Source organism: Saprolegnia diclina, assembly GCF_000281045.1.
Source record: "Saprolegnia diclina VS20 unplaced genomic scaffold supercont1.25, whole genome shotgun sequence".
In the NCBI taxonomy this organism is placed as follows: domain Eukaryota; phylum Oomycota; class Saprolegniomycetes; order Saprolegniales; family Saprolegniaceae; genus Saprolegnia; species Saprolegnia diclina.
The window spans coordinates 146853-171069 of record NW_008246092.1 but is presented as its reverse complement, the minus strand read 5'-3'; the positions used below and the strand labels follow the sequence as shown (position 1 = coordinate 171069).

General features: G+C 58.9%; 13 protein-coding genes across 14 annotated transcripts; 8 read left to right on the top strand and 5 right to left on the bottom strand.

The window, feature by feature from the left end:
• The first annotated feature begins 49 nt into the window (after positions 1-49).
• SDRG_08283 (hypothetical protein) lies at positions 50-2339 on the top strand. Its single transcript, XM_008614160.1, has 5 exons — positions 50-309; positions 353-466; positions 513-728; positions 782-989; positions 1037-2339. The coding sequence occupies exons 1-5, from the start codon at positions 55-57 to the stop codon at positions 2188-2190; spliced, it is 1947 nt and encodes a 648-aa protein (XP_008612382.1). The 5' UTR covers positions 50-54; the 3' UTR covers positions 2191-2339.
• A 2744-nt stretch (positions 2340-5083) lies between these two features.
• Positions 5084-6671, bottom strand: SDRG_08282 (TatD DNase). Its single transcript, XM_008614159.1, has 6 exons — positions 6562-6671; positions 6373-6510; positions 6074-6326; positions 5827-6015; positions 5647-5779; positions 5084-5595 (listed from the first exon to the last, which is right to left on the bottom strand). The coding sequence occupies exons 1-6, from the start codon at positions 6646-6648 to the stop codon at positions 5496-5498; spliced, it is 900 nt and encodes a 299-aa protein (XP_008612381.1). The 5' UTR covers positions 6649-6671; the 3' UTR covers positions 5084-5495.
• Positions 6672-6899: 228 nt separating this feature from the next.
• On the top strand, positions 6900-7172 carry SDRG_08281 (hypothetical protein; the record flags this gene model as incomplete). Its single annotated transcript, XM_008614158.1, has 2 exons — positions 6900-6983; positions 7044-7172. 2 exons carry the CDS (start codon positions 6900-6902, stop codon positions 7170-7172), a joined length of 213 nt encoding a protein of 70 aa, XP_008612380.1.
• A 368-nt stretch (positions 7173-7540) lies between these two features.
• SDRG_08280 (hypothetical protein) lies at positions 7541-9221 on the top strand. Its single transcript, XM_008614157.1, has one exon. The coding sequence runs from the start codon at positions 7571-7573 to the stop codon at positions 9179-9181; it is 1611 nt and encodes a 536-aa protein (XP_008612379.1). The 5' UTR covers positions 7541-7570; the 3' UTR covers positions 9182-9221.
• Positions 9222-9267: 46 nt separating this feature from the next.
• Positions 9268-11850, top strand: SDRG_08279 (the record flags this gene model as incomplete). Of its 2 annotated transcripts, XM_008614156.1 has the most annotated exons (11): positions 9280-9693; positions 9743-10180; positions 10226-10332; positions 10387-10488; positions 10535-10769; positions 10818-10886; positions 10934-11029; positions 11082-11244; positions 11296-11498; positions 11545-11647; positions 11732-11736. In XM_008614156.1, exons 1-11 carry the CDS (start codon positions 9280-9282, stop codon positions 11734-11736), a joined length of 1935 nt encoding a protein of 644 aa, XP_008612378.1. The 2 variants fall into 2 exon arrangements, with proteins under 2 accessions (XP_008612377.1, XP_008612378.1); XM_008614155.1 differs by having other exon boundaries at positions 9268-9693; positions 11545-11850.
• On the bottom strand, positions 11798-13249 carry SDRG_08278 (hypothetical protein; the record flags this gene model as incomplete). The annotated part of the gene is made up of 1 exon (XM_008614154.1): positions 11798-13249. The coding sequence occupies one exon, from the start codon at positions 13247-13249 to the stop codon at positions 11798-11800; it is 1452 nt and encodes a 483-aa protein (XP_008612376.1).
• Positions 13250-13702: 453 nt separating this feature from the next.
• Positions 13703-14517, top strand: SDRG_08277 (hypothetical protein). The gene has a single exon (XM_008614153.1). It carries the CDS (start codon positions 13723-13725, stop codon positions 14317-14319), a length of 597 nt encoding a protein of 198 aa, XP_008612375.1. The 5' UTR covers positions 13703-13722; the 3' UTR covers positions 14320-14517.
• Positions 14518-14787: 270 nt separating this feature from the next.
• Positions 14788-15584, top strand: SDRG_08276 (hypothetical protein; the record flags this gene model as incomplete). Its single annotated transcript, XM_008614152.1, has 3 exons — positions 14788-14804; positions 14845-15208; positions 15258-15584. 3 exons carry the CDS (start codon positions 14788-14790, stop codon positions 15582-15584), a joined length of 708 nt encoding a protein of 235 aa, XP_008612374.1.
• On the bottom strand, positions 15528-17488 carry SDRG_08275 (hypothetical protein). The gene is made up of 4 exons (XM_008614151.1): positions 16801-17488; positions 16554-16753; positions 16344-16503; positions 15528-16299 (listed from the first exon to the last, which is right to left on the bottom strand). The coding sequence occupies exons 1-4, from the start codon at positions 17479-17481 to the stop codon at positions 15604-15606; spliced, it is 1737 nt and encodes a 578-aa protein (XP_008612373.1). The 5' UTR covers positions 17482-17488; the 3' UTR covers positions 15528-15603.
• A 523-nt stretch (positions 17489-18011) lies between these two features.
• On the top strand, positions 18012-18869 carry SDRG_08274 (hypothetical protein; the record flags this gene model as incomplete). The annotated part of the gene is made up of 1 exon (XM_008614150.1): positions 18012-18869. The coding sequence occupies one exon, from the start codon at positions 18012-18014 to the stop codon at positions 18867-18869; it is 858 nt and encodes a 285-aa protein (XP_008612372.1).
• SDRG_08273 (hypothetical protein) lies at positions 18824-21540 on the bottom strand. The gene is made up of 5 exons (XM_008614149.1): positions 20713-21540; positions 20580-20666; positions 20461-20532; positions 20321-20409; positions 18824-20271 (listed from the first exon to the last, which is right to left on the bottom strand). The coding sequence occupies exons 1-5, from the start codon at positions 21511-21513 to the stop codon at positions 18930-18932; spliced, it is 2391 nt and encodes a 796-aa protein (XP_008612371.1). The 5' UTR covers positions 21514-21540; the 3' UTR covers positions 18824-18929.
• Positions 21541-22571: 1031 nt separating this feature from the next.
• On the bottom strand, positions 22572-23010 carry SDRG_08272 (minichromosome maintenance protein 7 (cell division control protein 47); the record flags this gene model as incomplete). Its single annotated transcript, XM_008614148.1, has 2 exons — positions 22572-22634; positions 22696-23010. The coding sequence occupies 2 exons, from the start codon at positions 23008-23010 to the stop codon at positions 22572-22574; spliced, it is 378 nt and encodes a 125-aa protein (XP_008612370.1).
• Positions 23011-23417: 407 nt separating this feature from the next.
• SDRG_08271 (hypothetical protein) lies at positions 23418-23872 on the top strand (the record flags this gene model as incomplete). The annotated part of the gene is made up of 2 exons (XM_008614147.1): positions 23418-23809; positions 23863-23872. The coding sequence occupies 2 exons, from the start codon at positions 23418-23420 to the stop codon at positions 23870-23872; spliced, it is 402 nt and encodes a 133-aa protein (XP_008612369.1).
• Positions 23873-24217: the final 345 nt, after the last annotated feature.

The following is a 24217-nucleotide window of genomic DNA, read 5'->3' as shown; positions in this document are numbered from 1 at the left end:
AGGACTGGCGAGATGCTCAACGAGGACGTTGCATGATGAGTTGAAACTGCTGGCATGACCAACGCCAAGAGCCGGGGGTCCAAGCAGCCCAAGGCAGCCAAGTCGATTGTGCGCCGGCTGCGGGACGAGCTCTCGGGGAAGCTTCGGCACGAGCAGATATGGAGCGTCAACCAAGCCCACGCCGCGCCGCGCAATGCGCTGTACCAAGTGCAGCTCGCAGAGAGCCTGCATCGCCACTTGCAGCCGAGCCTCCTTCGCCTCGACGACGCCGCTCATGTTGACACGGCCACCATCTTTGAAAGTGCCAAGGTACACGACTCTGGCGAATGGGTTTGTTGGCAGCATGCAGTAGGTAGATGCGGCGCTGCGGCTCTCACGTCAGCTCTACATGCTCGAATTTAGCTTTCGAAAGCTGTCGCTGCGCTGGCGCCGCATCAAGCTCGCGTCGGGGCTGCAGCTGTGGCAGGTACGGCCTCCCTGCTCTGCACGTGTGGCAGCGATTGCTATGATAGCACCACGTGGCCCTGCGCAAGGCCCACGACATGCATGTCAAGGTGCTGACGTTTCATGCGATCCGCATTCAGCGCGCGTACCGGCGCCGGTTTGCCCATGTCCGCGACATGGCTGCGAAAAAATCGCTGGCGGACCAACTCCACGCGCTACTGCAGGAGCACGCGGCCGCCCACGCCCAGAGAGTGCGCGAGGAGCTCATGGCAACGCGGCTTCAGGTAGTACCTTTCTTTGTACTAGTAGTGCAGTACACAGCTTGACGTTGGTGTAGCGAGTCTGGCGAGGGACAATGACGCGGCTGCGCGTCGCCGACATCTTGGCCGCGCAGCTGCGGCGGACGCTCTGTACCCTCTCGGTGCATCAGCTCTTTGGACACCTCAAGCCCGTGCAGGTGGCCGCGGGACATCTCTTCTTGACGTCGAGTGCTGATGCCGCGGCCATCGACGCTGCCCACGATGTACTGCTGCACCCGCCCGCCGGTAGCTACCGCCTCGACACCTTGGTTGTTCTCATGCAAAGGAATTAGCGAGCCAGAGCCTTCTTCGGTGGACGTGTGTGATTCAAGACATTGCGTCTCTCGCAGAGGTCCGTGCGGCGCGCCATCGTTCTGTGCGCGCCAAGGCCCGGGCGACCTTCTGGCAGCTGCAAGAAGCGCTTGTGGCAAACATGGCGCTGCAGGAGTGGCGTCACTTGCAGCGCAACGAGCGACATCTGGCCCGGCGCCGCGCTCGTACCGAGCACTTGGAGCGGCAGCGAGATGTGACCCGCGGCACCCGCGCGCTTCTTCTACGCCAAGCGCTACAAGCGCAGCTCGAGGCGCGTGAGGCGGCCGACATGGCGCGCGAAGACGAGCTCATGCGCGCCGTGATGGCGGCGTGGCGGGCGTGGGACCAAAAGCTCGCGTCGGACCGACTCAAGCACGCCCGTATGTGCTTGAAGCTCCAGCTCCAGTCGCGCGCGGCGGCTGTGACGGCGGCCCGCCGCGAACTCGATGCCATGTTGATCGAGGACGACCACGGGCGTTGCGCGCGTCTCAATACTCATGGCGCGTCGGTCGAGATATCATGGCTATCGTGGCGCGTCACGATCACGATTCAACAAATGCGCAGCGTTGTTGTGCACCACGTGACCGCCGTCACCTTCATCTATCGCGCGCGGCGACTACCAGCGTTGACCGAGTACGTCTACAGCACGTCGAATGTACTGGACCTCAAGCAAGGACTGCTCCGACCATCGCGGCACCAGCTGCCGACGATCCTCATGCCTTCGGAAGTGCGCTGGCGTGGCGGCATCGGGCGGTACCTCTACCGCATTTGCTGGCACCGGCGCGAAAAGGCGGCGCCAAGCCTCTCGATTAAGGCCACACGCGTGGATGCAACTGCGGTGGTTGTCGCCGCCGCCACCTTTGCGCTGCCAAGTGTTTTGGCAATTTTGACGCTGGATCAAATGGTGTGGCTACGCCCACGCCACCACATTCTGCTCTTTCGCCACCTCGCTGCGTGCACCGCGGTCGATGCGACGTCCCTGGAGCTCGTGCTCACGCCGCCGCTGCACGTGGCGCAGCAAGACGGCGCTGTGTACTCGGCCATACCCCTTCTAAATGCTCTTCTTCAGTGCAGCTGGACGACATTCCAGGACCACCTCCATCGTATTGAGCGACGACTGTGTCGATACGACTAAGGTCTGCGCTAAAGCCGGTCCTGTAGTCGTTTTCATAGTCGTTTAGTCGAGCGGGAAGTTTGAAAATTTTCGTTCAAATGTACGCATGGCCGTACTGGCGTTTCCGGGAGAGAATGTACGGCATTCTAAAATAAAATAGTATCCTGGTGTTTGTATGTAATACAATAAAAAGAAGACGACGTGAACGGGTGGCGTCAGTACTAGCGGTGTATTGTACGATTTTTCCGTGTACGGGCCAATGGACCACTCGGGCAGCGATGGCCGGTCGGGGCCGCGGTCGGACCCGGTCTGGGAGCACTTTACGCGGGGCGAGCGCCATGGCATCAGCCGCGTGCGTGCGGCCAAGTGCAATTACTGCACGCGCTCGTGGAAGTACGCCGATTTGGCGCAAATGAAGTCGCACATTGCGACCGACTGCCCGGGCGACATGCCGGTCAAGATCCGCAGCCTCGGCCTTGTCGCCGAGCAGATTGGCCCTCCGATCAAGCGCCGGAAGCGCGACAAGGACGGCGATGGTAGCGCGGACGGCGGGATGCTCTCGTCGCCAATGACGGGCTCGATGCTCCTCCTGCGCGACGCAGCGTCCAAGAACCTCCTCAAGCACAAGATGCCAATCGCCGTCTCGGGCCAGTCGGAGAAAGTGCTCATGGTCAAGGCCTTTGTGTGCAACGAGTTGCCGCCGGCGACGATCGAGAACAAGCACTTTCGCGAGTGGCTGCGGGGCATCTCCCCTGCGTACAAGCCGTCGACGAGCGACGACGTGCGCAACATGATTGTGCAGCAGTATGCGACCGAAGCGAGCAAGCTCAAGGAGCTTGTGCACCACGGCTTCAACCGTATCACGCTCACGCCTTCGTCGTTCTTGGACGTTGGCAACCAGCGCGTGCTGCGCGTCGTCTTCTCCAACCAGAGCCGCGTCGAAGTCATTTGGAACATGGTCGCGTACCCGAGCGAGCAGACCGACGCGTCCTTGCCCACGTCGCTGCTCATGTCGGCGATCAACGAGATCTCACCGGAGCGCTTCATTGGCCTCTGCACCGACAACGACCACGACCTCGTCACGGCTGCGCACGACATTGCGAAGAGCTACCCGTGGATCGTGCCGCTGCGCTGCATGGCGCAGATCACGAGCAACCTCGTGCACGAATGGCTCAAGATCCCGGACCTCACCAATGTCTTCCAGGTCGCGGGCCCGCTGCTGGCGTACTTTGAGTCGTCGCACGAGGCCATGCACCTACTCAACGAAAGCGCGCTCCAGATGAACGTGCCCCGCTGCCGCCTCGTGCCGCTCAGCGCCGAGAGCTGGAGCGACTGCATCTTGTCGCTGGCGTCACTGCACGTCAACGAAACCGGCATCAAAAACACTCTTATCAAAGCCTTCCGCGCCGGCACGTCGTATGCGCCGTCGCCAACCTTGGTCGCATTTGTCAACCACGCCGACTTTTGGAGCAACCTCGCGAGCCTCGTCCAGGTGCTGCGCCCGATCAAGACGCTCATGGACCTCTTCGAGACGCACGACGTGACGCTCGCCGATGTGTACGCTGGCTACGCAAGCATCAACGCGGTGCTCCTTAGCCTCTGCACGAACGCGACGACGATGAACCAGCGCAAGCTCTCGACCAAGGTGTTTGGCCAAATGACGCCGTTTCTCAACAATGCGTGGTCGGAGATCAACCAGATTGGCGATGGCCTCGGGCTCCTCGCGTACTTTTGTCACCCGCGGTACCACAAGCGCGGGCTGCAGCGGCACCAGTTTCAGACGATTCTGCGCACGGCGTTGACGCTCTGGGGCCGTCGGCGCAAGTCGGAGCACCAAGCGCGTATGCTCGGCCAAGGCCTCCACGAACTCTGGACGGGCGAAGGCGTCTACAATGTGCGGACGTTTCTCACGTCTGGCGTCGAGCCGCGCAGCTGGCTCTCGGTGCTTCCAAACGGCGAGCTCGTCGAACTCGGCGTCTTGCTCCTCGAGATGCAGCCCGTCTCGACCGACCACAGCAAGTACGATGCGTGGGATGCGCTCACCGCGCTCGAGGCGCCGCGCACCAAGCTCGCAACCGACTATGCAACCACGTGCACACGGCTCAAGTCGATCTACGAGGCCCGGGAAGCACTCACCAACCCGATGGCCGGCCACGACGGCAGCAGCGCGGCGTCGGTGCTCGCGCAAGCCGACAACATTCTCGCGCAGTGCGAAGCGGCCGCGGCGGCGTTCGAAGAAGACCCGACGTATCACTTGGACGAAGCCGCGCTCGAGGCGCACCTCAACACGCTCGGGAAGGACTGGGGCATGAACATTCCGACTGACGAGTACGACCCGAACGCCGACTTGAGTCTCCTCGCAGGCATGACGTTTGATCTGAGCAACCACGACTTGGTCAACGTGTGGAAGGTACCCACGGGCCCGAGCGACCCGGCGCTCATGCCGACCATTGTATCCACCGGCAACGACTGCGGCTTCAACGTCGACGAGATCGTCGGCGCCTATGTCTAGCTCTGTTTAAATCGCTTAGAATCACACATTAGTGGTGTCGTAGATTCGTTACGGAATCGCCGCGGACTACTCATCTTCAGCTACTTGCCTGTCGATCGATTCGCTGTTAGTACTTTGAAATGACACGGTTTCTTGTGACCTTGGACGCACTCGCCGAGGACAAATTTCTCCATTTTTCGTTGGAAACGTCATCTGCACGTGGTAGTTGCCGGTCGAATGTGCATCCTACCAGCACTTTGCCAAAATCGTTCTTTCAGCCAACTCCAGCACCACGATTTGGACATGGTTGACCATCGGCAGCTGTCTCCATATTGCGCCGCGACTGCGCCAAGCTCACTCGTCTCGAAGGTTCAAATCCGCCTTGCTATGCTTATGAACTCTGTCACTGTTCACCCAAAACAAGTCAAAATACGATTTTTCTTCACATCATTCATATCTACCTTTCAACGAAAGCGCAATGCAAAGGAGCATGCACGTTGCCGCGCAGAACCGAGAGCTGGAGCATCTTGTCGCGGGTTCGCCGGCGTTTGTCGCACTCGTCAACTACACCGACTCTTGGAGCAATCTCGCGAGCTGCGTGCAGATGGTCTAGACGCTCATGGACCCCTTTGAGACGCGCGCAGTGCGCTCGCCGATGTCCACGCTGGGTATGCAAGCATCGACTTGGTGCTCCTTAGCCTTTCATCTCTGCACCAACGCCACAACAATGAACCAGCGCCAACTCTCGACCAAAGTTTTTGGCCAAATGACTCTGTTTCTCAAGATGGCGTGGTCCGATCCACCAGATAGTTGACGGCCAGCACGGTGAAGGACGCTAAGATCGAAAGAACACGCGCTGGGTGTTGTCGTAGACGGTCGCGGCCAGCTCATGGATGTCGTCGCCGCGGACACCACTGACAACCTCGAGGACTTGCCTGCACAGCGATGAGAATTAGTACATCCTAGGACATAGAGCTGGGACGTACAGCATGGTGCACGGCTCATTGCGGCCCTTGACGCACTCGCCGAGGACGAATTTCTCCATCTTTTTGGTCGGAAACGTCGTCTGCACGTGGCTGTAGCCGGCGTGCGTCGGTCGAATGTCGCACCACGGTGCATCTATCACAGTAGCCTGGAGGCGACGTGAGGAGGAAAGAAGCGCGCACCTGTCTCGAGCATGAGCTGGTCGGACGGGATCATCTTGACAACGTCGAGGTTCTCGGCCGTCTTGAGCGAGCAGCCGTTGATACCGATGTAGAGACCAAGGTCCAGAAGCGCCTGCGCCTCCTCTTTCGAGCCCGTGAACGAGTGCACGACGCCGTCAGTAAAGTCATCGCGATGGCGGCGAATCATGTCTACGCCATGGTAGCTTTGTCGCCGATACTAGGTAAGAGAATCGCAAGGAGATCGTACCAGTAAAGTCCGAGCCCGTGTTGCGATTGTGGAGAAAGAGCGGCAGCTTGGTCGCGCGCGCGAGCTCAAATTGCCGCGTAAAGTATGTTTGCTGGACGTCCTTGGGGCAAAACTCGAGCCGGTCATAGTCGAGGCCAAACTCGCCGACGGCTACGACCTTCTTGTCGCTCATGCCGTCGCGACAGACCTGCGTGAGCTCGGCCATGTAGGCGTCCGGGTCCGCGAGGAACTCGCTGCAGCGCGTCGGGTGCACCTGGAGAGATCGTTTTGTGAGAGGCGAGTGTTGCCACAGCACCTACCCCAACGGTGCAGTGGAGCTTCTCGTGTGTGCGCGCGAGGCGCAGCGCTTCCTTGCTCTCGGAGAGCGACCCGCCTGTGACGATGATCTTCTCGACGTGGTTGGCGAAGGCGCGGTCGAGGACTTGGCGCAAGTCGCTCTAGCACCGAGCACCATGAGCGTCGTCTCCTTGAGAGCACATGGAAGGAACCTCATGCTTCTGCTTCCCGCGGTAGTTGCCCACGAACATGGGGTCCGTGAGGTTGGCGCCGATGTCGATCAGGCGCAGCGACGTCATGAGCTTGCGTCCCGCGATGGTGGATGAATTATGAGAGTTTTGGCCAATCCCATCGCAGGATGATTCGGCCAACCAGCGTGCAGTGGAAGATCGCCAAACGCCACACACAGCTCAAGTTGAGCATACACAGCAGTAGAATGGTACGAAGATGAAGGTTAAGATGACAAAGGCAACGGGAAAAGCGGGACGAGAGAATTGATTTTACGCGATAACGAGTCCCTTTGCACGTCATTTCCATTCCTGCACACACAATGACCGCACGCGCAACCTTGCTCAAGACCATGCTCCGCCGCTCCTTCAAGCGCGCCGCGTCGACGTCGGTGGTTCGCTTGAAGGTGGATGCCGAGACGCAGACTGATTCGAAAGACTCTTCGCCAGCGACAGTGGCTCCACAGAGCATCACGGACGACTCGGCGGATTCCTTCTTTGAGCATTTTGACAAACACTTTCCTCTCGATGATGCGAGTCCCAGCCTCCTCGACGACAATGACGACGACACGTTTGCGAGCTTGCTACAGGTCTAGCTCTATAACTATAATATATATCCCACCAACACGGCAACGGCTCACGTTGGATTCCAATCTCATCGAGATCGGCTAGGCATGGAAGCTCCAGCCTTGTGACGGCCGCTGCTGTTGTTTCGCCCCACGGATACAAAGCTTGCCGTTGGATCCTTCGAGTCACATCCTTGAGGAAGCTGCCACGTCCACCTCGCGCGAGATCAACTGGCCGCGTGCATCCTACATGAGAAGACGCTGCGAGCAGTCCAGACGATTGCGCAACGCAGCCGTATACGCGGCGTCCAACAAGTCTACGGTATTGTCTGCGTTGGTAAATTTAGAGGCATGCATATATAAATACACGAAAATGGCGCTAAAATTAAGTGGGCGTTGGAAAACCGGCAACAATCTCTTTCCGCGCCATGGGGGCCGGGGCATCGATTCAGGGGCTCAGCGCCGCCGACGTGGCCGCCGAAGTCGAGCGGCTCGGCGAGGCCTACCACGAGTACGCGCCGCTCTTTACGCGCAACGGCGTCGACGGTGCAATCCTCCAGCGTCTCTCGGACACGGACCTCGACAACCTCCTCGTGGACCTCGGCGTCTCGAGTGCGCTGCACCGCAAGATTTTGCTCTTGCACTTGTCCAAAATCAAGACGGTGCCGACTGCGTCCTCATCCTCGTCGCTCGATATGAACGACGGGCGCATCTTGGTACACCGGAGTACACCGTCTCTCGCCCCGGCTCAAGTGCTCTCGCAGCTCTTTGCGTACCAAGGCATCCACCTCATTGATCCTGACGATCTCGCGTCGGTCGTTGCCAAGATCGTGCCACTCGTCAAGCCCGTGTCGGCCCAGGACGAGTACGATTGTTTCATTAGCTACCGCGTCGCAAGTGAAAAAGAGGTGGCCGAAAAGCTCTACTTGCACCTGAAAACGAAAGGCTACGAACCGTTCCTGGATCGTATGTCGCTCAAGAACGCTGAGCCATGGAAGGACGGGTTCTTACGGGGCCTCGGCCACTCGCACCTCTTTGTAGCGCTCGTCTCGGAAGCGGGCCTCGAGAAAGCGCGGGACCGGACGCAAAACCACCATGAGGACAACCTCTTGCTCGAGTATGAAGTGGCCCTCGAGATTGCGACGGCCGGGCGATTGAACGTCCTCCCCATTTACGTCGCCGCGAGCAATAATGGCAACTTTGTCAAGTTCCAGGGCTTCAACCCGGACCTCTATGCGCCAACTTTGGACCCAGAAGACGCCACCAACCGTCGCACGAGTGTGCCCATTGCGGTATCGTCTAATCTCAGTGACGCGATCAAGCGACGCCAGAGCGAGATGCCGGCGTCGCGATCGCTCCAGCCGATTCCAAGCGATGACGCCGCGGGCGCGGATGCAAGCGTGAACCGCAAGGTGAGTCTCTCGGAAACGATGACGACCAACTTTGAAGACCTTGTTGCAACGCTGTACACGGACGTGTACGACGACGTGTTTGATGCGCTCGAGAAGATCTTTGGCATCGTCCAGCGCTCGAAATACGCCATCAAGTTTGCGCTCGCCAACGGATGGGTTGCCCTTATCCACGTGCTTTGCCACGAGAAAATGGACGAATTACAAAAAGACTATGCAGCGGGCGCGCTCTCGTTCATTGCGCCAGCGCTCGTGCTGCAACCCGACGGCGGCTCGGACGGCGTCTGGGCCGCCATTGAGGAGTCGCTCGAGGCCCACCACGCCGAGCTCATTGAAAAAGCGCTCGGTCATGGCTCTGCGATGCAAAAACAGTACATTGCCGTGACCCTCATGCACCTCTGCGAACGGGACCACCTCCGCGACGTACTCCGCATGTCCGAGGAGCTCCAGCTCGTGCTCGAAGAACTCAAGCCCAAAGGCTCCCAAGTGCAAGCGCATGCTTGCTCGATCGTGCTCATGCGCTGCTTTCCACCCACAGAACCATCGGCAAGCGACGAAGTGGTCGCTGCGGACGCTATCATTGAGGAGTCCCCCGTCGAGACCGAGCCCGAACCGATCCCGACTGTGTAGTTGTCCTGCAGTAAATGCGTAAAGATCGTTTTTCAACCAATCGCAATGCACGTGTGTTTTGGCCAATGGGAGCATTTCCAGATTTTCGCGCGCCGACGATGGACCGACGGGCGTGGGCGACGGCTCGGACGCGCTTCGTCGCCAAGCACACGCTCCTCGGAGGCGCTCCCGAGCCCGTGGACAAGGCGACGAGCATGCGTCTGCCTACCCTCGAGGAAGAGGAGACTCCTCCGCAGGCAATAAGCCTCAGCAAGCCGACGGTGCATGCGCCTCCGGCAAGGTCGACCTTCAGCGTCCCTCGAAGCATCGGGTCGACCAAGGGCCCATCGACGGCGCGATGGAAGCGCGCAGGAGATATCGACTTAGAGCGCCAGGACCGCAACGTTCGATCCAAGATGGACGTCCGACCGCCCCGCGCCTGGGCTGGGTACACGGACGCGGCCCTCCTGCACGTGCTCCAGCATATCTTTGGGAACGACGCCTTCCGACCAGGCCAACTGGAGACCATCCATGTACAGCACTCATGTGTATGGACATGATGCGACAGAGCTGGAAGCGTAGGAGGCAGGTCGAGGTCGGGACGTGTTTGTCCTCATGCCAACGGGGGCCGGGAAGAGCCTTTGCTACCAACTGCCCGCGTGCTTGGACGCTGGAGTGACCGTCGTCGTCTCGCCTCTTCTCTCGCTCATCGAAGACCAGATCCACCACCTTGAGAAGCTTGGCATCCACGCCAAGATGCTCACAAGCGCCGTGTCGGCCTCGATCAAAGGCGCAACACTCGACGAGATTGCGTCGACCTCGTGTACGCTCAAGCTTCTCTACGTCACGCCCGAGGCAATTGCGAGCTCGACCAACCTCAAGCGCGCGCTCCGGCTCAGCGCGGACGCGGGCATGCTCGCGCGATTTGTGATTGACGAGGCCCACTGCATCAACCAGTGGGGTCACGACTTTCGAAAAGATTACCTTGCGCTTGGACATCTGCGTGCAAGCTACTCAAGTGTATCGTCTCTATGTCATTGCATTCTAGAGCACAACGGTGCCTAGGTCCCGATTATGGCGTTAACGGCGACGGCGAGCGCCAAGACTGAGACGCAAATCATCGACTCACTCCACTTGACGGCGCCATGGATTCAGCGAAGCAGCTACAACCGGTATGTTGCGGAGCTTGAATTTATTTTCGCAATTCTCAAAACAATACTGTGCAGCACCAACTTGTCGTACGCCTTTGTCGTCAAGTCGGAGGAGTTTCTTCAAGAGCTGCGAGCGTTTGTGGCAACCCATGCTGAAGAAAGCGGCATCATTTACTGGTACATCTTGGTACTCGGGAGGCGTAGCGAATGATGGGTGTTGTAGCTTGACGCAAAAAGATTGCGAGGAGTTGGCCACGGAGCTCGGCGCAATTGGGTCCATTTCGTTCTACCACGCAGCGCTTTCGACGAGCGAGAAGACGTACCGCCACCGCGCTTGGAGTCGCGGCGACATCAAGCTCATGATTGCAACTGTGGCTTTCGGCATGGGCATCAACAAACCTGACGTGCGCTACGTGATTCACCACAGCCTGCCCCAGTCCATCACACACTACTACCAAGTAGGTACCATACGCTACTTCACGAACTTATGCGTGGGGTATGAGTAGGAGTCGGGGCGCGCTGGCCGGGACGGGCTACCGGCCGAGTGCATCGTCTACTACGCTTACGAAGACTTTGTACCTTCGCGTGTTGGTCCTATTCCGCCATGCTGACTCAATTCTAGACACGGCGAAAACAACTACTTCGCGACGGTACCGGGCAGAGCCGTCAAATCCACACCCTCAACGTGCGCGAGATGATGGAGCTATGCGAGAACAAGGTTATCCTCCATGTCTCTCCCTGTGGCTTGAGATCGATAATGCGGGGACTAGACAACATGCCGTCGGACGATGCTGCTCAAGCACTTTGGGGAGACGTTCGACGAAGACGACTGCCTAGGCACCTGCGACAACTGCCTCGAGAAGATCGATCCGTCCCCAAACGCGGCAGTGGTCGTCGACGTCTCGGCGGTGTCAAGAGCGCTTTGGGCCATGTGTACGCTACCTCGTCTTTCCTGAGCGCACTCATGCGTCGTTGGTGCGCTAGTGCAATACTGCACGCAAAAGAACGTTGCTTTGACGCTCACGGACATGGTCAACCTGGCCATGGGTCGGCAGCTGCCCAAGAAGAAGCGGGGTGGGGCGAACAACATTCCCGGTAGTGGTTGCGCCAAGGAGCACGGACACTCGCGCGGGCAGGTCCAGGAGATTCTGCACTACCACATTTACCGCCAACTGCTCGTGCAGACGGTACGCTGCAATCTTTCGTTGCAAAATGCTTGTATGGTTCGTGTAGGGAAAAGCCAATCACCAAGGTTTTACGTCGTTTTACATGCGACTCGGCTCCAAGTGGACCGAAGTTCGCGACGGCGACCGTATCACGATGGTCATGACCGCAGGTACATCTCCTGCGACCATCGCCATGTCGGAGCTCGAGTCTCTCTCCGATGCATGATGATACTCACGACGCCATTTTGCTCAAGTGTGACGCTCTGAGCCATCCACGGGCGGCTTGCATTATGATTAACCCGACGAGGATCTACTCGGGCTCAATGGTGATAGAGGAAATCCATTTCGGCGTCCGTCTTGGCGTGCAAGTGGTGCGCCTTTGTCTTCTTTTCGTGGTGCTGCGCAAAGGTCGGCTTGCCGTCCTTGATGAACTCTTCCAGCATCGCCAGCGAGTTGGCCGGCTGGTTCATCGGCACCATGTGGCCGGCGTTGAACACCTGAAGGAACGTGAGGCCTTGGACGCTGCGGACCTTCCCGGCTTTCTGGCCGTCGACGACCCAGTCGACGTCCTCTTGGCCGGCAAACTGCGTCTTGTACTTCCAGTCGAGCGCGACCGTCCACGCCTTGCAGCCCATCCAGTTGACGATGAAGTCCGCGTCGCCCGCGTACACGAGCACGTCGATGTGGTCTTCGACCATCGGCGTCACAAGCTGGTCAAAGTTGCGCATCCAGTCAAACGAAAAGCCCGCGTGGACCTCCATGTTGCAGGACGCCCACTTGGCGCTCTTCTCGCTCACATGCAGCGCTTGGCGCGTCGATGGCAGATTCAAAAATTTCTCGATCGCGCCAAAGTCGTAGCACATGGGAAAGTGCGCGCACTTTTCGCGAATGTCGTAGACGTTCAAGCCCGAGAGCTGGTACGGCGAGACGAGCGCAGCGTTGCAAAACACCTGCGCGACCAAGCACGCGACCTTCATCTTTTGGCAGAGGTCGATGAGCTGCGTGCACTTGGGCACAGCCGCCTTCATCGTCTGGTACACGGCCTCGGGCACGGCCTTGACGCCGTACGTGTTGTGGTAGGCCATTTCCGGGTAGTACTGGTACTGAACCTCGGGCGACGTGAGACCGTTCCCGATGCCAATGCCCTTGAGGTTGATCTTGGGCGACGAGCCTTCCTTGTTGCCGCTGTAGATACGATGAGCGACTGCTGGGACATAATGGCCTGCGTAACTCTCGCCAAAGACGTAGAACGCGTTCGAGGCGTACTCGGGGTGCGCGGCGAAGAAGGCTTGGAGAAAGTGGTACATGTCGTTGCCGACCATGGACTCGTCCGTGTCGTACTCGCTCTTGTCGCCGTAGCTAAAGCCGACGCCCGCGGGCTGGTCGATCCACATGATGTTCGCCTTGGCGTTCCACGAGTACGGGTTGCGCTTGAGCGAGAGGTCGTCGTTGACCGAGCACGGCCCGTTCTCGCCGAGGAGCGCGAGCATCGAGCTGCAGCCGGGGCCGCCCGTGAGCCAAATGATGACCGGGTCGTCCTTGGGCGCATCGCGCGACTCGAAGAACCAGTAAAAGTAGTTCTTGCTCTTGGAGCCGTCGATCTTGAAGTAGCCGCTGAGCTGCTTGGTCGAGTCGCAAAAGCTGTCGGCGACCGGGGCGTCTTGGAGGCTGCCGTGGAACGTGAGGTTCGCCTCGTCCATCTGCAAGCTCCACGAGCTGTCGCCGCGCACGGCTGACGCCGCAAGGGCTGCCATGCTCCAGAGCCACTTCATTCTTCCGCTGCCAATTGGGTTCTGGCGAAGTCGCAGGATGAGCCCGTCGCGATCTTCTAGCACGTACTAGGATTGGCTAAAATGATCCCATTCTGACGCATGTGATTGGCTTGAATGTGGTGAAGGCATTTGGATTGGACGCAAGGCGTGCACCCACAATCACTCTGTCGAGAACACGGACCAGCCTCTCGTTCCCGTTCCATACAAACGTCAAGTAAAACCAAACGCACCTGCGTCGCATGCAACAGGTGCACTATTCAAACACATCGACTCGAAAAACGGTAAAACCGACAACGAGGGATCGGTGCTTGATCGATTCTATAAATTGTACAAGTACAATCGAAAACAGACCAGGACATTTCGGGTATTTAGGCGCAATTTACGGGAAATTTGGAGACCTCCTAAAGTCGATGATGGCGTCCTTGACATACACAGGATTATGCGGACATGTACCGGATACGGTGCCAGGCAGCATGGAGCCGCTGCGCAAAGACCTCGAGTTCCCGGACGGCCGCGCGGCCCTGCAGTACGTACAGGACTATGCGCTCGCGCAGAAGAAGAGCGTCAAGGTCGCGCGCAGCGGCGGTGGTCACAAGCTCGTGTTGTGCACTAGCGACGGCTGCTCGTTTCGCGTACAGCTCTACCAGCGGAAGCCGGCGCCTAACGTTTGGTACGTCTCGACGTTCACGAGCATGCACCTCGACAGCTGCACGTCTGTGCCAACGCCCACGCAACGTCAGCTAGAGGCGCTGCCCACGCTTCAGGAGGCCATCGATGCCGACCCAACTATCGCCGTCCGGTCCCTCCAGTCCCTTCTCCACGCCACGGACGTGGTCGCCCATGCCAGCGAGAAGAAGCTGTCGCGGGCCGTCGCCAAGATGCAGGAAGCGCAGATTCAAGCGGCAAGAGACATGTATGTGCGGTCGGTCGAATGCCTCACCAAGCTCGATCCTGGGTTTCTCGGCTTGCCACCCGGCCCGAAGAAGCGCGGTCGAAAGCGAAAGCTGCCGGCTGCAGCCGCAACCGAGACTGTCAACACCAATTGCACTGAAACAGTCGTCGATCTTTGAGATGTGCGCAACCACGATCGTCCCCATCAGTCCATCAATATAGGCATGGACCACGCGCTTGGCAAGAGGCTGGGTTCACGGGCTCAAGTCCACAAGTCACTGTAAGATAGTCCTACAATTGTAGGTGTAGTTTTGTGTTTCCATGATGCGCTTTGCATACCCAGTTAATGAGCAAAGAGCCAAACGGTCTAAAACCCAGCTGTGCAAGGACGGACGAGAGCTCTGCCAGCGAGCTGTCGCCAAAACCACATGCAGATGCGCAGCGTTTTGACGCTTTGTCCTCGACGAGCCTCACACGCTCCCTCGATCAGATCTTAGGCGTGCTGGGAGAGCTTGCTGGGATGCTGCTTGAATTCCTTGCTGGGAAGATGCTGGGAAATTTACCGCGAAAACTCATCTGGAATCCTTCCGTATCCGGTCAAACCGGATAAAGCTAAGGCCGCGGCAGGTCCGAGGAGCGCGAGCACGATGACGGGCATGACACGGTGGGCAGCCGACGCCTGGCCTGGCGCTCATGGCATGTAGGGTCTACCTCGTCTCGGACAGCAACATCCCGGTCCGGTACCAGAACCTGCTCAAGAAGATGGACGAGATGGGCGCACGCAAGGTCGACCGCCACGTCGTGCACTCCCAGATGCTGTCGCGCAAGCTGCTCGTCGACGGGTATGCCAACCAGCGCATGTACCTCCTGCGCACGTCCCAGAACGACGACCTCATCTACGCCGTCCTCGGCAACGAGAAGACGGAGCTCTCGATGAAGGTCGACTCGAGCGAGAACGGCTTGGACGGCCCCCTCGACGAGTGCTGCCTCCTCGAGTGTGGCCTTGAAGGCTCCAACATCCTCCAGCAAGTCGAGATCTACGTGCCCAAGTCGTACGGCAAGTTTGAGGTAGACGTATTCGCTGTCCTTTGAGCGACCTAAGGGTATTCATTTGTAGGGGATGCAATTCGCATTTGGCGACTTTACCATTGGCATTTGCACGTTTGTGTGTCGCGGCAGCACGCCGACGGGGCTCGTCGTCGAGATCCAGTACACACCGTGCTCGGTGCTCGCCGAAGCGAGCCAGGACAAGCTTCTCGACGAGCTCCTCCTGACGATCGCGACCGGCACCGAGACGACGCCGACGGCGAATCCGGCCGACTCGATCAAGAAGCCGATCGTCAATCTGCTCGGCTTGTTTGACAAGGTCGGACTGCCGCCGCAGTACTCTCTCAAGCACACGGCGATCCAGTACGTGGCCGCCTTCAACATTTTACGGAAATAATATGCCAGCAATACATACGCTACAAGGCGACGTGGAGCTCCCGTCTCAGATGGAGCACGCTGATGCGGTGCTGGGCCTCAAACAGCGTCGCGTGGCGCTGTACCTGTGCAAACCACGCCGTCGTCGCCGACCCGCGGACGCGGAGGAGCACATGCGCACATTTCTTGAGGTTGCCAACCCCAAAGTAGCTCTGTGCAAGCGCGTGCAGGTGGTCGTGCGATGGTCGCTCAACACCGCGCAAGCTGCACTCGAGGAGGTCGACGGCCCAAGGAAAATCGCGCCGCGCCGCGCACGTGAGCGCGAGGTCCATAAAGAGTCCTGGCGTCGCCACGAGCATCGCGGGCGTGAGCTCGTGTCGAGTAATGTCGTCGGCCGAGTAGAGCGACTGGAGCAGCTCGTCGTAGTACGGGTTGGGCTGCGTGGGTTTGGCCACGTCGTGGCAGCGCGTCAGCAGCAGCAAAAGCTCCATGGGACTGTATACCGGGGGGGACTCTTGTCGCTGGTCCTCCAAGAGGCCAAGCGCCGCGTCCACGTCACCAACGTGGTAGTAAGACTGCACTTGGAAGCGCCAAATGGCCGTAGGGCGCGCGTGGTGGCGTCGCCGGGGACCCTCGACCGCTGCGTGCTCGAACGTTCGGGCGTACTGATCACAGGCTTTGAGCGTTTGGCAGTAGAGTCCAAGCTCAAAAAGCACTTCAATGTACGCGAGCCACATCTACAAAGACGCGGGTCTTGTCGTGCCTACTGGACAGGGGGTACCTCTGAAGCCGACGGTGTTAACGAGAGGCCAGTCTCGTAGGCGTGGGCGGCTTGCTGCAAGAGCGGAACCTCGATATGTCCACCACGCTGCCAGAGGTCCACGAGCCGAGCGGCGAGCGCCGGCCAAAAGTCACGTGGGTTCTCGGGCACGTGGCCAAAGCTACAGCGCAGTGTTGCATGAGGCTGCATATGTTTGCATTCGTATCGTACGCAATTGCTTTGGAGACGAAGAGCAAACTGCAGCGGACTAGAAGGAGCTGCTCGTCGGCGTACACGGGCTGTGACGCCAACTCGGCGTAGGCTCTGGAGAGCTGCAAGAGTTCGACCGCCGACGGCCGCGTGTTGTACTCGGCCTCGAGCACCATGATGCGACAGTAGTTGGCCTTGCTCCGACTCAGCTTCCACGCACTCTACACGTAGTCGATCGCATTTGTCCGCCAAGGCGGTGAGATCATACGTGTTGCTGCCGCGCCCGACGGTTGCGATACATGGCCTGGATGTACCGCGCAGCGCGGTCCCGTTTCATAGCGTTCAGTTGGCGCTGCTTGCGCGATGCCTCGGCGATGAGAACATGGCTCTTCTTCCCGAGGTGCAAAAGCGCTTTGAAAAAAAAGCGCTGCAGGACGCGCGCAGCGCGTGATTGGATCCGGAACGTGGCTTTGGCAGTAATTTCCGCCTGGATGCGCCGCAACACGTCGCGCGGAGACTGCTTCTGGAGCTTGTGCTGGGCTAGTTGACTCGGTAGCGTCTCGATCGTGCCAAAGGCTTGCGCCTGGAGCTTGGCCCGCACATGTTGGCGCCAGCACCACGTGGCAATCCGCGCCGCCGCAATGCGCTGCCGCGTCTGCTCTTTGCCACCCGAGCGAACGCACGCAATGTCCACGCGAACGGGTGCGTCCCAGTCGCCACGCTCGAGCTGGTACGACGACTGCCAGGACTCACCGGCGCAGGCCCGACCCCGTCGACTGACAATTGAGGTCGTCGAGGCCACGCGAATCACCGACCGCGTCGTTGGCGACTGCTTGCATGAGTTGAGTCGCCTCTTGCTGGCGCCCAAATAGACGCTGCACTCATTCTGGCGCTGGCGCTCGTCCTCGATCGCCCGCCGAAGCCGCTGAACGCGCTGGGATGACGCCATAGCGGCAACTCAGATCCTATTTTTAGCATTGTGTTTTTCACCGTGTGGGCTGGGAGGACTTTGGATTGGCCAAAACAGAAGCCAATCACAACATGCGATTCAAGATCGGAGTGCGTTTCGACTGCTGCTCCCAATTGTGCTGTCACCCTGAGCAATCAAATCCTCGGGGCTTTTTATGGACGGTGGGTACCGGGTCTCTCTGCAATCGAATTTGTTGTCTACTGATATGTGGTGAAATCGAACGACTGCACATCCGTAAGCCACCACCTAGTACATAACCCCGGATTCGTTGCGTCCAGTCACATTTTGACCCAGTCACCGTGATAGTATGCCACGCTGGAGCTGCTCGATTACCGGTATTGTGATAATACGACGGGCCATCCAGCTAATACTGTACAAGAATGGCCCTTCTGTGAGGGGGCATCTTCAGTCTCAAATCAATCGTCTCCGCGATTGGTGTATTTATGACCAATCAGCGTTTTTCACCAGTGGGTATCGTTTCTCACGCATGAGGTTATATTTTCAAACGCATGGCCGAAGCTGGCGACCGTCGCGCGGTCCTGCGGCAGCAGCTACTCGACGCCGACGTGCGCATGCGCTACGACTACGCGTGGCGCTCGGGCGAGTTTGGCAACAAGGTTGACCGCCTCACCGGCGCTTGCCTTCGCTTTCTCTACCTCGCAGGCACCTCGTGCGCCGAGCAGCTATCCGTGCGCTGGCTCGACGCGGTCTCGACGCCGTACCCGACGCTGCAAACGGCCCTCGAAGATGCTTGTAAGCACGTAGAAATGCCGTTCTCGTCCGAAGCGACAGATGCGCCGACCGCCGCCTTTGCCTACCTCGGGCCGCATGCCATGGGCCATGTGGCCGCGACGCTGCCGCTGCCCGACACCAGCAACGTGCTCTATTTCATCTTAATGGGCGACGCAGCTTGCTTGGCGCCGTGCACCGGCGAAGAAGAGCGTTTGCGTGGGCTGAGCGCGTTTGGGCTCGGCCAAGAACTCTGCGAGCACATGGAGGCCCACGGGTACCACGCGGTGCGGCACCACGTGGTCGAGTACAAGGCGACGGCGTTTACAGAGACGCTCGGCGCCGTCATGGACTCATTCTCGGTGCCGCAGTCCAACTTGATGGTGCACACTGAAAAGTGGGTCGTCTACGCGCCGACGTCGAACACCGTGTTTCACATGTCGGACGACGCCGACGTCAACGACGATGCGTTTTGGCGCGCTGCCGCCAAAGGCAAGGTCTGTGACAACTGCCACGAGTCGCCGCCCAAGCTCCTGCGCTGCGTGCGCTGCTTGAACGCATTTTACTGCTCCAAGACGTGCCAGAAAGAGGCGTGGAAGGCCATGCACAAGGCCGAGTGCGTCCCGTCGTCGGCGTAGCAAGTTTACGGTGGTTGGTATAGATTAACACTACTAATGTACACAACACCCACGGCGCCTCTAACGCTGGCGCTCCAGCACGCGCAGCTTGTGCTCTTGCGTGTCGAGCACAGCGTGCAAATGGAAATGCTCGCGCCGCAGTTGGTGGATCTCGTCGACCTGCGCCTCCAGTTCGCGCACTTGCTGCTTGGCACGACTTTCATGTTCGTTCGAGACCGCGAGTGCCTCCATGAGATGCTCTTCCCTGCGTCGGAGGTGCGCGAGCTCGTCATCGCGCGCCTCAGCTTCCAAGTGGCTTTGTGCGAGGGCGGCTTGGAACGCCGCGGCTTTGTACTGTTGCTGGAGTGCGTGCGCTTGGCGTGCGTCGCCGTCGTCGGCCACTTGGCGCTCGAGCCGCTGGCACATGTTTGTGAGCTTCTCGATTGTGTCGATGCATTCCTGCTGCGTCTGACGCTCCATATCTCTTGTCGCGTTGAGCGCCGCAAACTGCGTCGTCAAGGCTGCGTTGGCCGTCGTCAGCGTGTCGATCTGGGCGAGGAGGTCCTTTTGCGCATTCTCAAACTGACGCTCTTTGACCGACCATTCGCGCTCCTTGGTGCTTAGCGTCTGCGTAGCGGCCTCGAGTTTGGACTGCGCGGTCTGCAGCCGTGTGCGCATCGCCTGCATCTTGGCGATAGGAACCGTGTTTGTGCTTGCGTCGTGCAGCTGCTGGCGAAGGGCGACCGCGTCCGCTTCCAACCGGCTGCGCTCGGTTGCCCACGCATGGGCCATCTCTCGCTTTTCATCCGCATCCGCTGCCTCGTTTGAACTGTCGTTTGCTGTTGGAGTGTCCGTCTTGCTGCACGCCTCCCGCAACGAGGCCTCGAGCTGTGCGATCTGCGCGTCCTTCATGGCCACGACTTGCTTGGTGTCGTCAATGACCTTGGTCAAACGCACCGAAAACTGCGCCGCGATCGCGTCTTCACCGGTACACGGCCGCACCATCTTGCGCTTCATCGTGGCCACGTCATCTTGAAGCTGCTGCACGACACTCGAGACCGCGAGGAGCTTGTCTTGGCTTTGGCTGAGCTCCTCTTGGAGACTGCGCTTCTCGGCGAGAACGACGTCGATTTGCGCGCGCTGCGTCTGGATACATGCCTGCAGCTTCTGGAGCCGGCTCGAGCACTTGAGCGTCACGGCTTCTTCGTCGACGAGACCGTCGTGCGTCTCCTTCCACCACGAGTGGATCATGCGCAGCTTGGAAACGGGCGTTGCGGACGCGGCAGACCGCCCGTGGTCCTGGCCCACCGAGCCGAAGAGCGCGTCGATGGCTTCGAGCACGCTTCGGGACGAGTCGAGAATGGGCTGCTTCTCGTCGTCTTCGCTCGACGTCTCGCCTGCGTTTGTCGACGCGCGCGAGAGACTACAGAGATATTCGCTTGGCAAAGAGAGGCAGACACGTGACGTCGTACATGGGGGACGGCAACGCCGACTTGATAAATATAAACGGAAGGACGGTCTGGGCCTTGAGGTGCCATGCGCTCTTGGTGTCGCACACGACCTAGTCTCGAAATATTGAGCAACAAAAAACAATACGACGAGGCAGGTATACTTTGGGCAGCAACTTCTTCATCGCATCGCGCTCTGTTGGTAGCCAAATGTCCGTCTCCATCCAGGCTGCCAGCTACAATTGCATCCGTCACATGACTGGCGCGCAGCGTGCAGTCGCACCTTGATCAAAGTGGACGCGGACGCCGGCGTTGTGCTCACGGAAGGGAGGTCCTTGATGCGACATGCGTAGAGTAGTGCCTGGATCGCCTGCACCAAGCCGTTGCCCCATTTTCAAATATGAACACGAACAAACCTGCTGCTGGTGGACCCGCGGTGTGCGCAGACCCAAGAGGAGGCACATGGTGTACGGCGCGAGCAAGTGCGCGCTAAAGTGCTTGGAGAGCGTGCGGCTCACACCAAAGTACTCGACGTTGCCTGGCTTGACGCTCTGGGGGACGGCAATCATGGCCGATCCAGCGACATCGATAAACCGAATGGAGCCCACGAGCGCGGTGCGCACTGCGTTGTGGTCATTGCTGTAGTCTTCCAGCGCCTCAACGCGAATAGCCACTGAGGCGTGCCGCTTCCCATCACCGTTGGTTGCCACGATCGAGCGTTGATAGTGTTTGATGGCGTCGTCGACGGACCGCACGCCAAGGTAGCTCTCTCGCAGCTCGTTGTTGTCATCGTCGTCGTTGCTGCTTTCGTCGAGTAGTAAGCAGCTCATTTCAATCAAATACACAGTGTCCGGGTTGTCATGGACGCGGCGCTGGACATCGTCAAAGAGGTCGACCAATGCGAGCTCGATGACACCACGGCCATGCATAAGACCGTGCAGTAGCGTTGACTTGCCGGACGATGCACAGCCCGCACCGACAATCGTAGCACGCCGGCCCGCCAGCGTAGAGAGCACGAGCGGCTGGACCACAGTTTGGTACAGGTGTGGGCGCGCGGTCGCAGCTTCGGCCAAGTCGACAACCGCGTCAAAGTTGATACTAGCGACGCCAGGTGAGAGAGGACTCGGCTCCAAGCGCACGCAGGTATCGCTGGCTTTGCTAATGCCAACGTCCTTGTTGCGCTCGTCGTTGGTCGCGAGGAAGATGGCCACCGCCATCGCCTTGCTCGGACTCTTGCGCCCTCGAAATTCGAATTTCAGCGCTCAAGCCGGATACGAAGACCGGATACGGTAGATAAAAAGACGCTGGATCGTGGCGCAATCATTTTTATCCGGACGGCGCATTTCTCCCAGACGACCACGAGCATCGCTGTGCTCGAAGATAGCATCACCTGGAGGACGTATTCAACACGAAGAAGACGAAGTCTTCATCTGTGCCTCGTGGTATGGCGGGTCCACCACCCGAGCAGCGGTTCGAGCCACCCTGGTTGACTGTAGAAGTGTTGAGACGAATTCAACCATGGGTACACGCTTCAGTTTTAACGCTTTCATTTCACAAAACGCGCGTTTCAACCCTTGCTGTGGGTGAAACATCGCCATCATCGATCCCCGCGCTGGAAACGGCAGTCTTGTTGACAACCGTGCTCGAGCAATCAATGATGAGGCGGTATTTCGCACGAAATGGTTTTTACCAAGTTGCATGGACGCTTTTGGGTTGGTTTCGAGGCTCGCACAGGCAGCTCGAGTGGCTCGAGCCGCCGCTCGGGCGATGGACGAGCTCAATCACCAAGCGTGAGTCGCCACGAGTGAAGATTGTAGTTGCTGCATGCATCCAATGTTGAGTGATCTGGGGTAGCATTTTTCAATCGACGGTTGGCGATTCATTTGTGCGCCCCGGTGTGGTGGTCCGTGAAGTTGTCAGTGCGGGTTCCGACCGAAAATTGTAGATCGGCATGCCACGTTTGGCGGTGTAGAACAGAGTCCTTCAGAAGTATTCGTTGATAAAACGCAGTGCTGGCCTTCAACCAGGTTGAAGCGGTCGGTTGAATCGGTCTCAACACTTCTACAGTCAACCAGGGTGGCTCGAACCGCTACTTGGGTGGTGGACCCGCCATACTATGCAATACTATCGCATTGGGTTTGCGTTCCCAAAAGTCAAAACCACAACTTGACGTTGGCAAGACGATGCCTGCCGCCGTGCACTAGTAGTCACTTTGGTGACATGGCGTTACAGAGAGGCGTGACTTTGACGGCGGCAGGCACAGTGTTGGAGAAGGCTACACTGTCGTCCGCGCGTTGAGCGTCGTCGTAATACCGGTTTGGGCAATGCGTACGGGCTGCTGCTCCATGACATACATATATTTCCGCTTGGTATTTGCACTCGAAAAGGAGAGTATCAACCTCGTGGATGGCCGTACGGTCGCCCTCCTCCATCTCGTCAAACTCGTCGATGCAGGAAATGCACATGTCGGCCAGCACGAGCGCGCCGCCTTCGAGCGTCGTCTCCTTGGTGATCTGGTCGCGCACGACCGCGGCCGTGAGACCGACGCCACAACTGCCCTTGTCCGTCGTGTAGATGTCTCTCGGGCTCACGGTCGCAATGTGCAGGAGGAGCTGCCTCCTGGCCACACCGGGGTCACCCATGAGGAGTACGTATATGTCGCCGCGGACCTTCATGCCTTCGTCCATGCGCTTGGTAACGCCGCCAATCATCATCACGACAATGTCGCGACAACGTCACGACAATGTCATAACAATGTTACAGCAACGTCGTAACAACACGTCGCGACAACCGTCGCGACAGCGTCGTAACAATGTCGTAACAACGTCGCGACAGTGTTACAAAAGTGTTACGACGACGTCGCGACAACGTTGCAACAAAGTCGCGTCCGCCGTCGCAGCCGACCAAGGCGCTTGGCATCCTCGTAGCTCCGAACCTGCTGCGCAGTGCACGCTGCGACTACGCACTGCGTCGCCTTCGCGACCGGCTGCTCCTTTGGCGACACAAGTCGACGACCTAGGCCGGCAAGGCCATCATCCTACAAGCCGTCTGCCTGCCGGTACTCTGGTACCAGCTCGCGTGGGTTGCGCCGGACAGCAAGACGGCCGAATTCATTGACAAAATGGTCCTCCAGTTCATCAACGGCGAACGGCCAGTCATCGGCAAGGGTGCGCAAGGCCACCGGATGCTCCACCAAAGCACTGTCTTCGCACCAGGACATCAAGCCGGCCTCGGCCTCAAGCCTGCGTTCCTCACGTGGTCCGCGCGACACCGCGGCCACTCGCTCCGGCTCTTGCAAGCCGCGCTTACGACGTTCCCAGACCCGGCCTGGTCGTCGCCAAGCATGGCCATCATCGCCAACGCGTGGGGCAACTTTGCAGACCTCGCCTTCGCTGATCCGTCGCTCCCCCGGATACGGCGCCTGCTCACGTCGAAGGCAGTACCCGACCGGTTCAAGTTCATACTCAACTACTGGTTCTCGATGCGCGTGGGGCCGAGCACGCTTCCGGCGCCGTCGCCGCCGGTTGGCGCACAACCGCTTTGGTCCAACCAGTTTCTTCCAGTAGATACACGTAGTTACGTAGAAAAGACTACAAGATGACACACTCGGTACGCACGGACGATGGCCACGATCGGGATCACCCAAGCTCAACACGTCCACGCCTTGATGCTCCCAGACGCTCCGACGAAGACGCTCGCGACACGAGCTCAACGCCTCATCCACGCTGTGAACGACAAGTGCCGCAGCAGAGCCCTCGGACCACACGTGACGTCGTCGTAACACTTTTGTAACATTGTCGCGACGGTCGTCGCGACGTGTTGTTACGACGTTGCTGTAACATTGTTATGACATTGTCGTGACGTTGTCGCGACATTGTCGTGATGATGATTGGCGGCGTTACCAAGCGCATGGACGAAGGC

Coding starts and splice junctions, on each gene's coding strand:
- SDRG_08283 (XM_008614160.1), top strand. CDS start 55: ATGACCAACGCCAAGAGCCGGGGGTCCAAGCAGCCCAAGGCAGCCAAG. Junction 467..512: donor CGGGGCTGCAGCTGTGGCAG/GTACGGCCTCCC, acceptor TTGCTATGATAG/CACCACGTGGCCCTGCGCAA. Junction 990..1,036: donor ACTGCTGCACCCGCCCGCCG/GTAGCTACCGCC, acceptor CAAAGGAATTAG/CGAGCCAGAGCCTTCTTCGG.
- SDRG_08282 (XM_008614159.1), bottom strand. CDS start 6,648: ATGACGTCGCTGCGCCTGATCGACATCGGCGCCAACCTCACGGACCCC. Junction 6,016..6,073: donor CACGGGCTCGGACTTTACTG/GTACGATCTCCT, acceptor ACCATGGCGTAG/ACATGATTCGCCGCCATCGC. Junction 5,596..5,646: donor AATGAGCCGTGCACCATGCT/GTACGTCCCAGC, acceptor ATCGCTGTGCAG/GCAAGTCCTCGAGGTTGTCA.
- SDRG_08280 (XM_008614157.1), top strand. CDS start 7,571: ATGGGGGCCGGGGCATCGATTCAGGGGCTCAGCGCCGCCGACGTGGCC.
- SDRG_08277 (XM_008614153.1), top strand. CDS start 13,723: ATGGAGCCGCTGCGCAAAGACCTCGAGTTCCCGGACGGCCGCGCGGCC.
- SDRG_08275 (XM_008614151.1), bottom strand. CDS start 17,481: ATGGCGTCATCCCAGCGCGTTCAGCGGCTTCGGCGGGCGATCGAGGAC. Junction 16,504..16,553: donor TTCGTCTCCAAAGCAATTGC/GTACGATACGAA, acceptor ACTGCGCTGTAG/CTTTGGCCACGTGCCCGAGA. Junction 16,300..16,343: donor TAACACCGTCGGCTTCAGAG/GTACCCCCTGTC, acceptor GCGTCTTTGTAG/ATGTGGCTCGCGTACATTGA.
- SDRG_08273 (XM_008614149.1), bottom strand. CDS start 21,513: ATGGCGGTGGCCATCTTCCTCGCGACCAACGACGAGCGCAACAAGGAC. Junction 20,533..20,579: donor CCGCGTCCACTTTGATCAAG/GTGCGACTGCAC, acceptor ATGCAATTGTAG/CTGGCAGCCTGGATGGAGAC. Junction 20,272..20,320: donor TCGGCGTTGCCGTCCCCCAT/GTACGACGTCAC, acceptor ATATCTCTGTAG/TCTCTCGCGCGCGTCGACAA.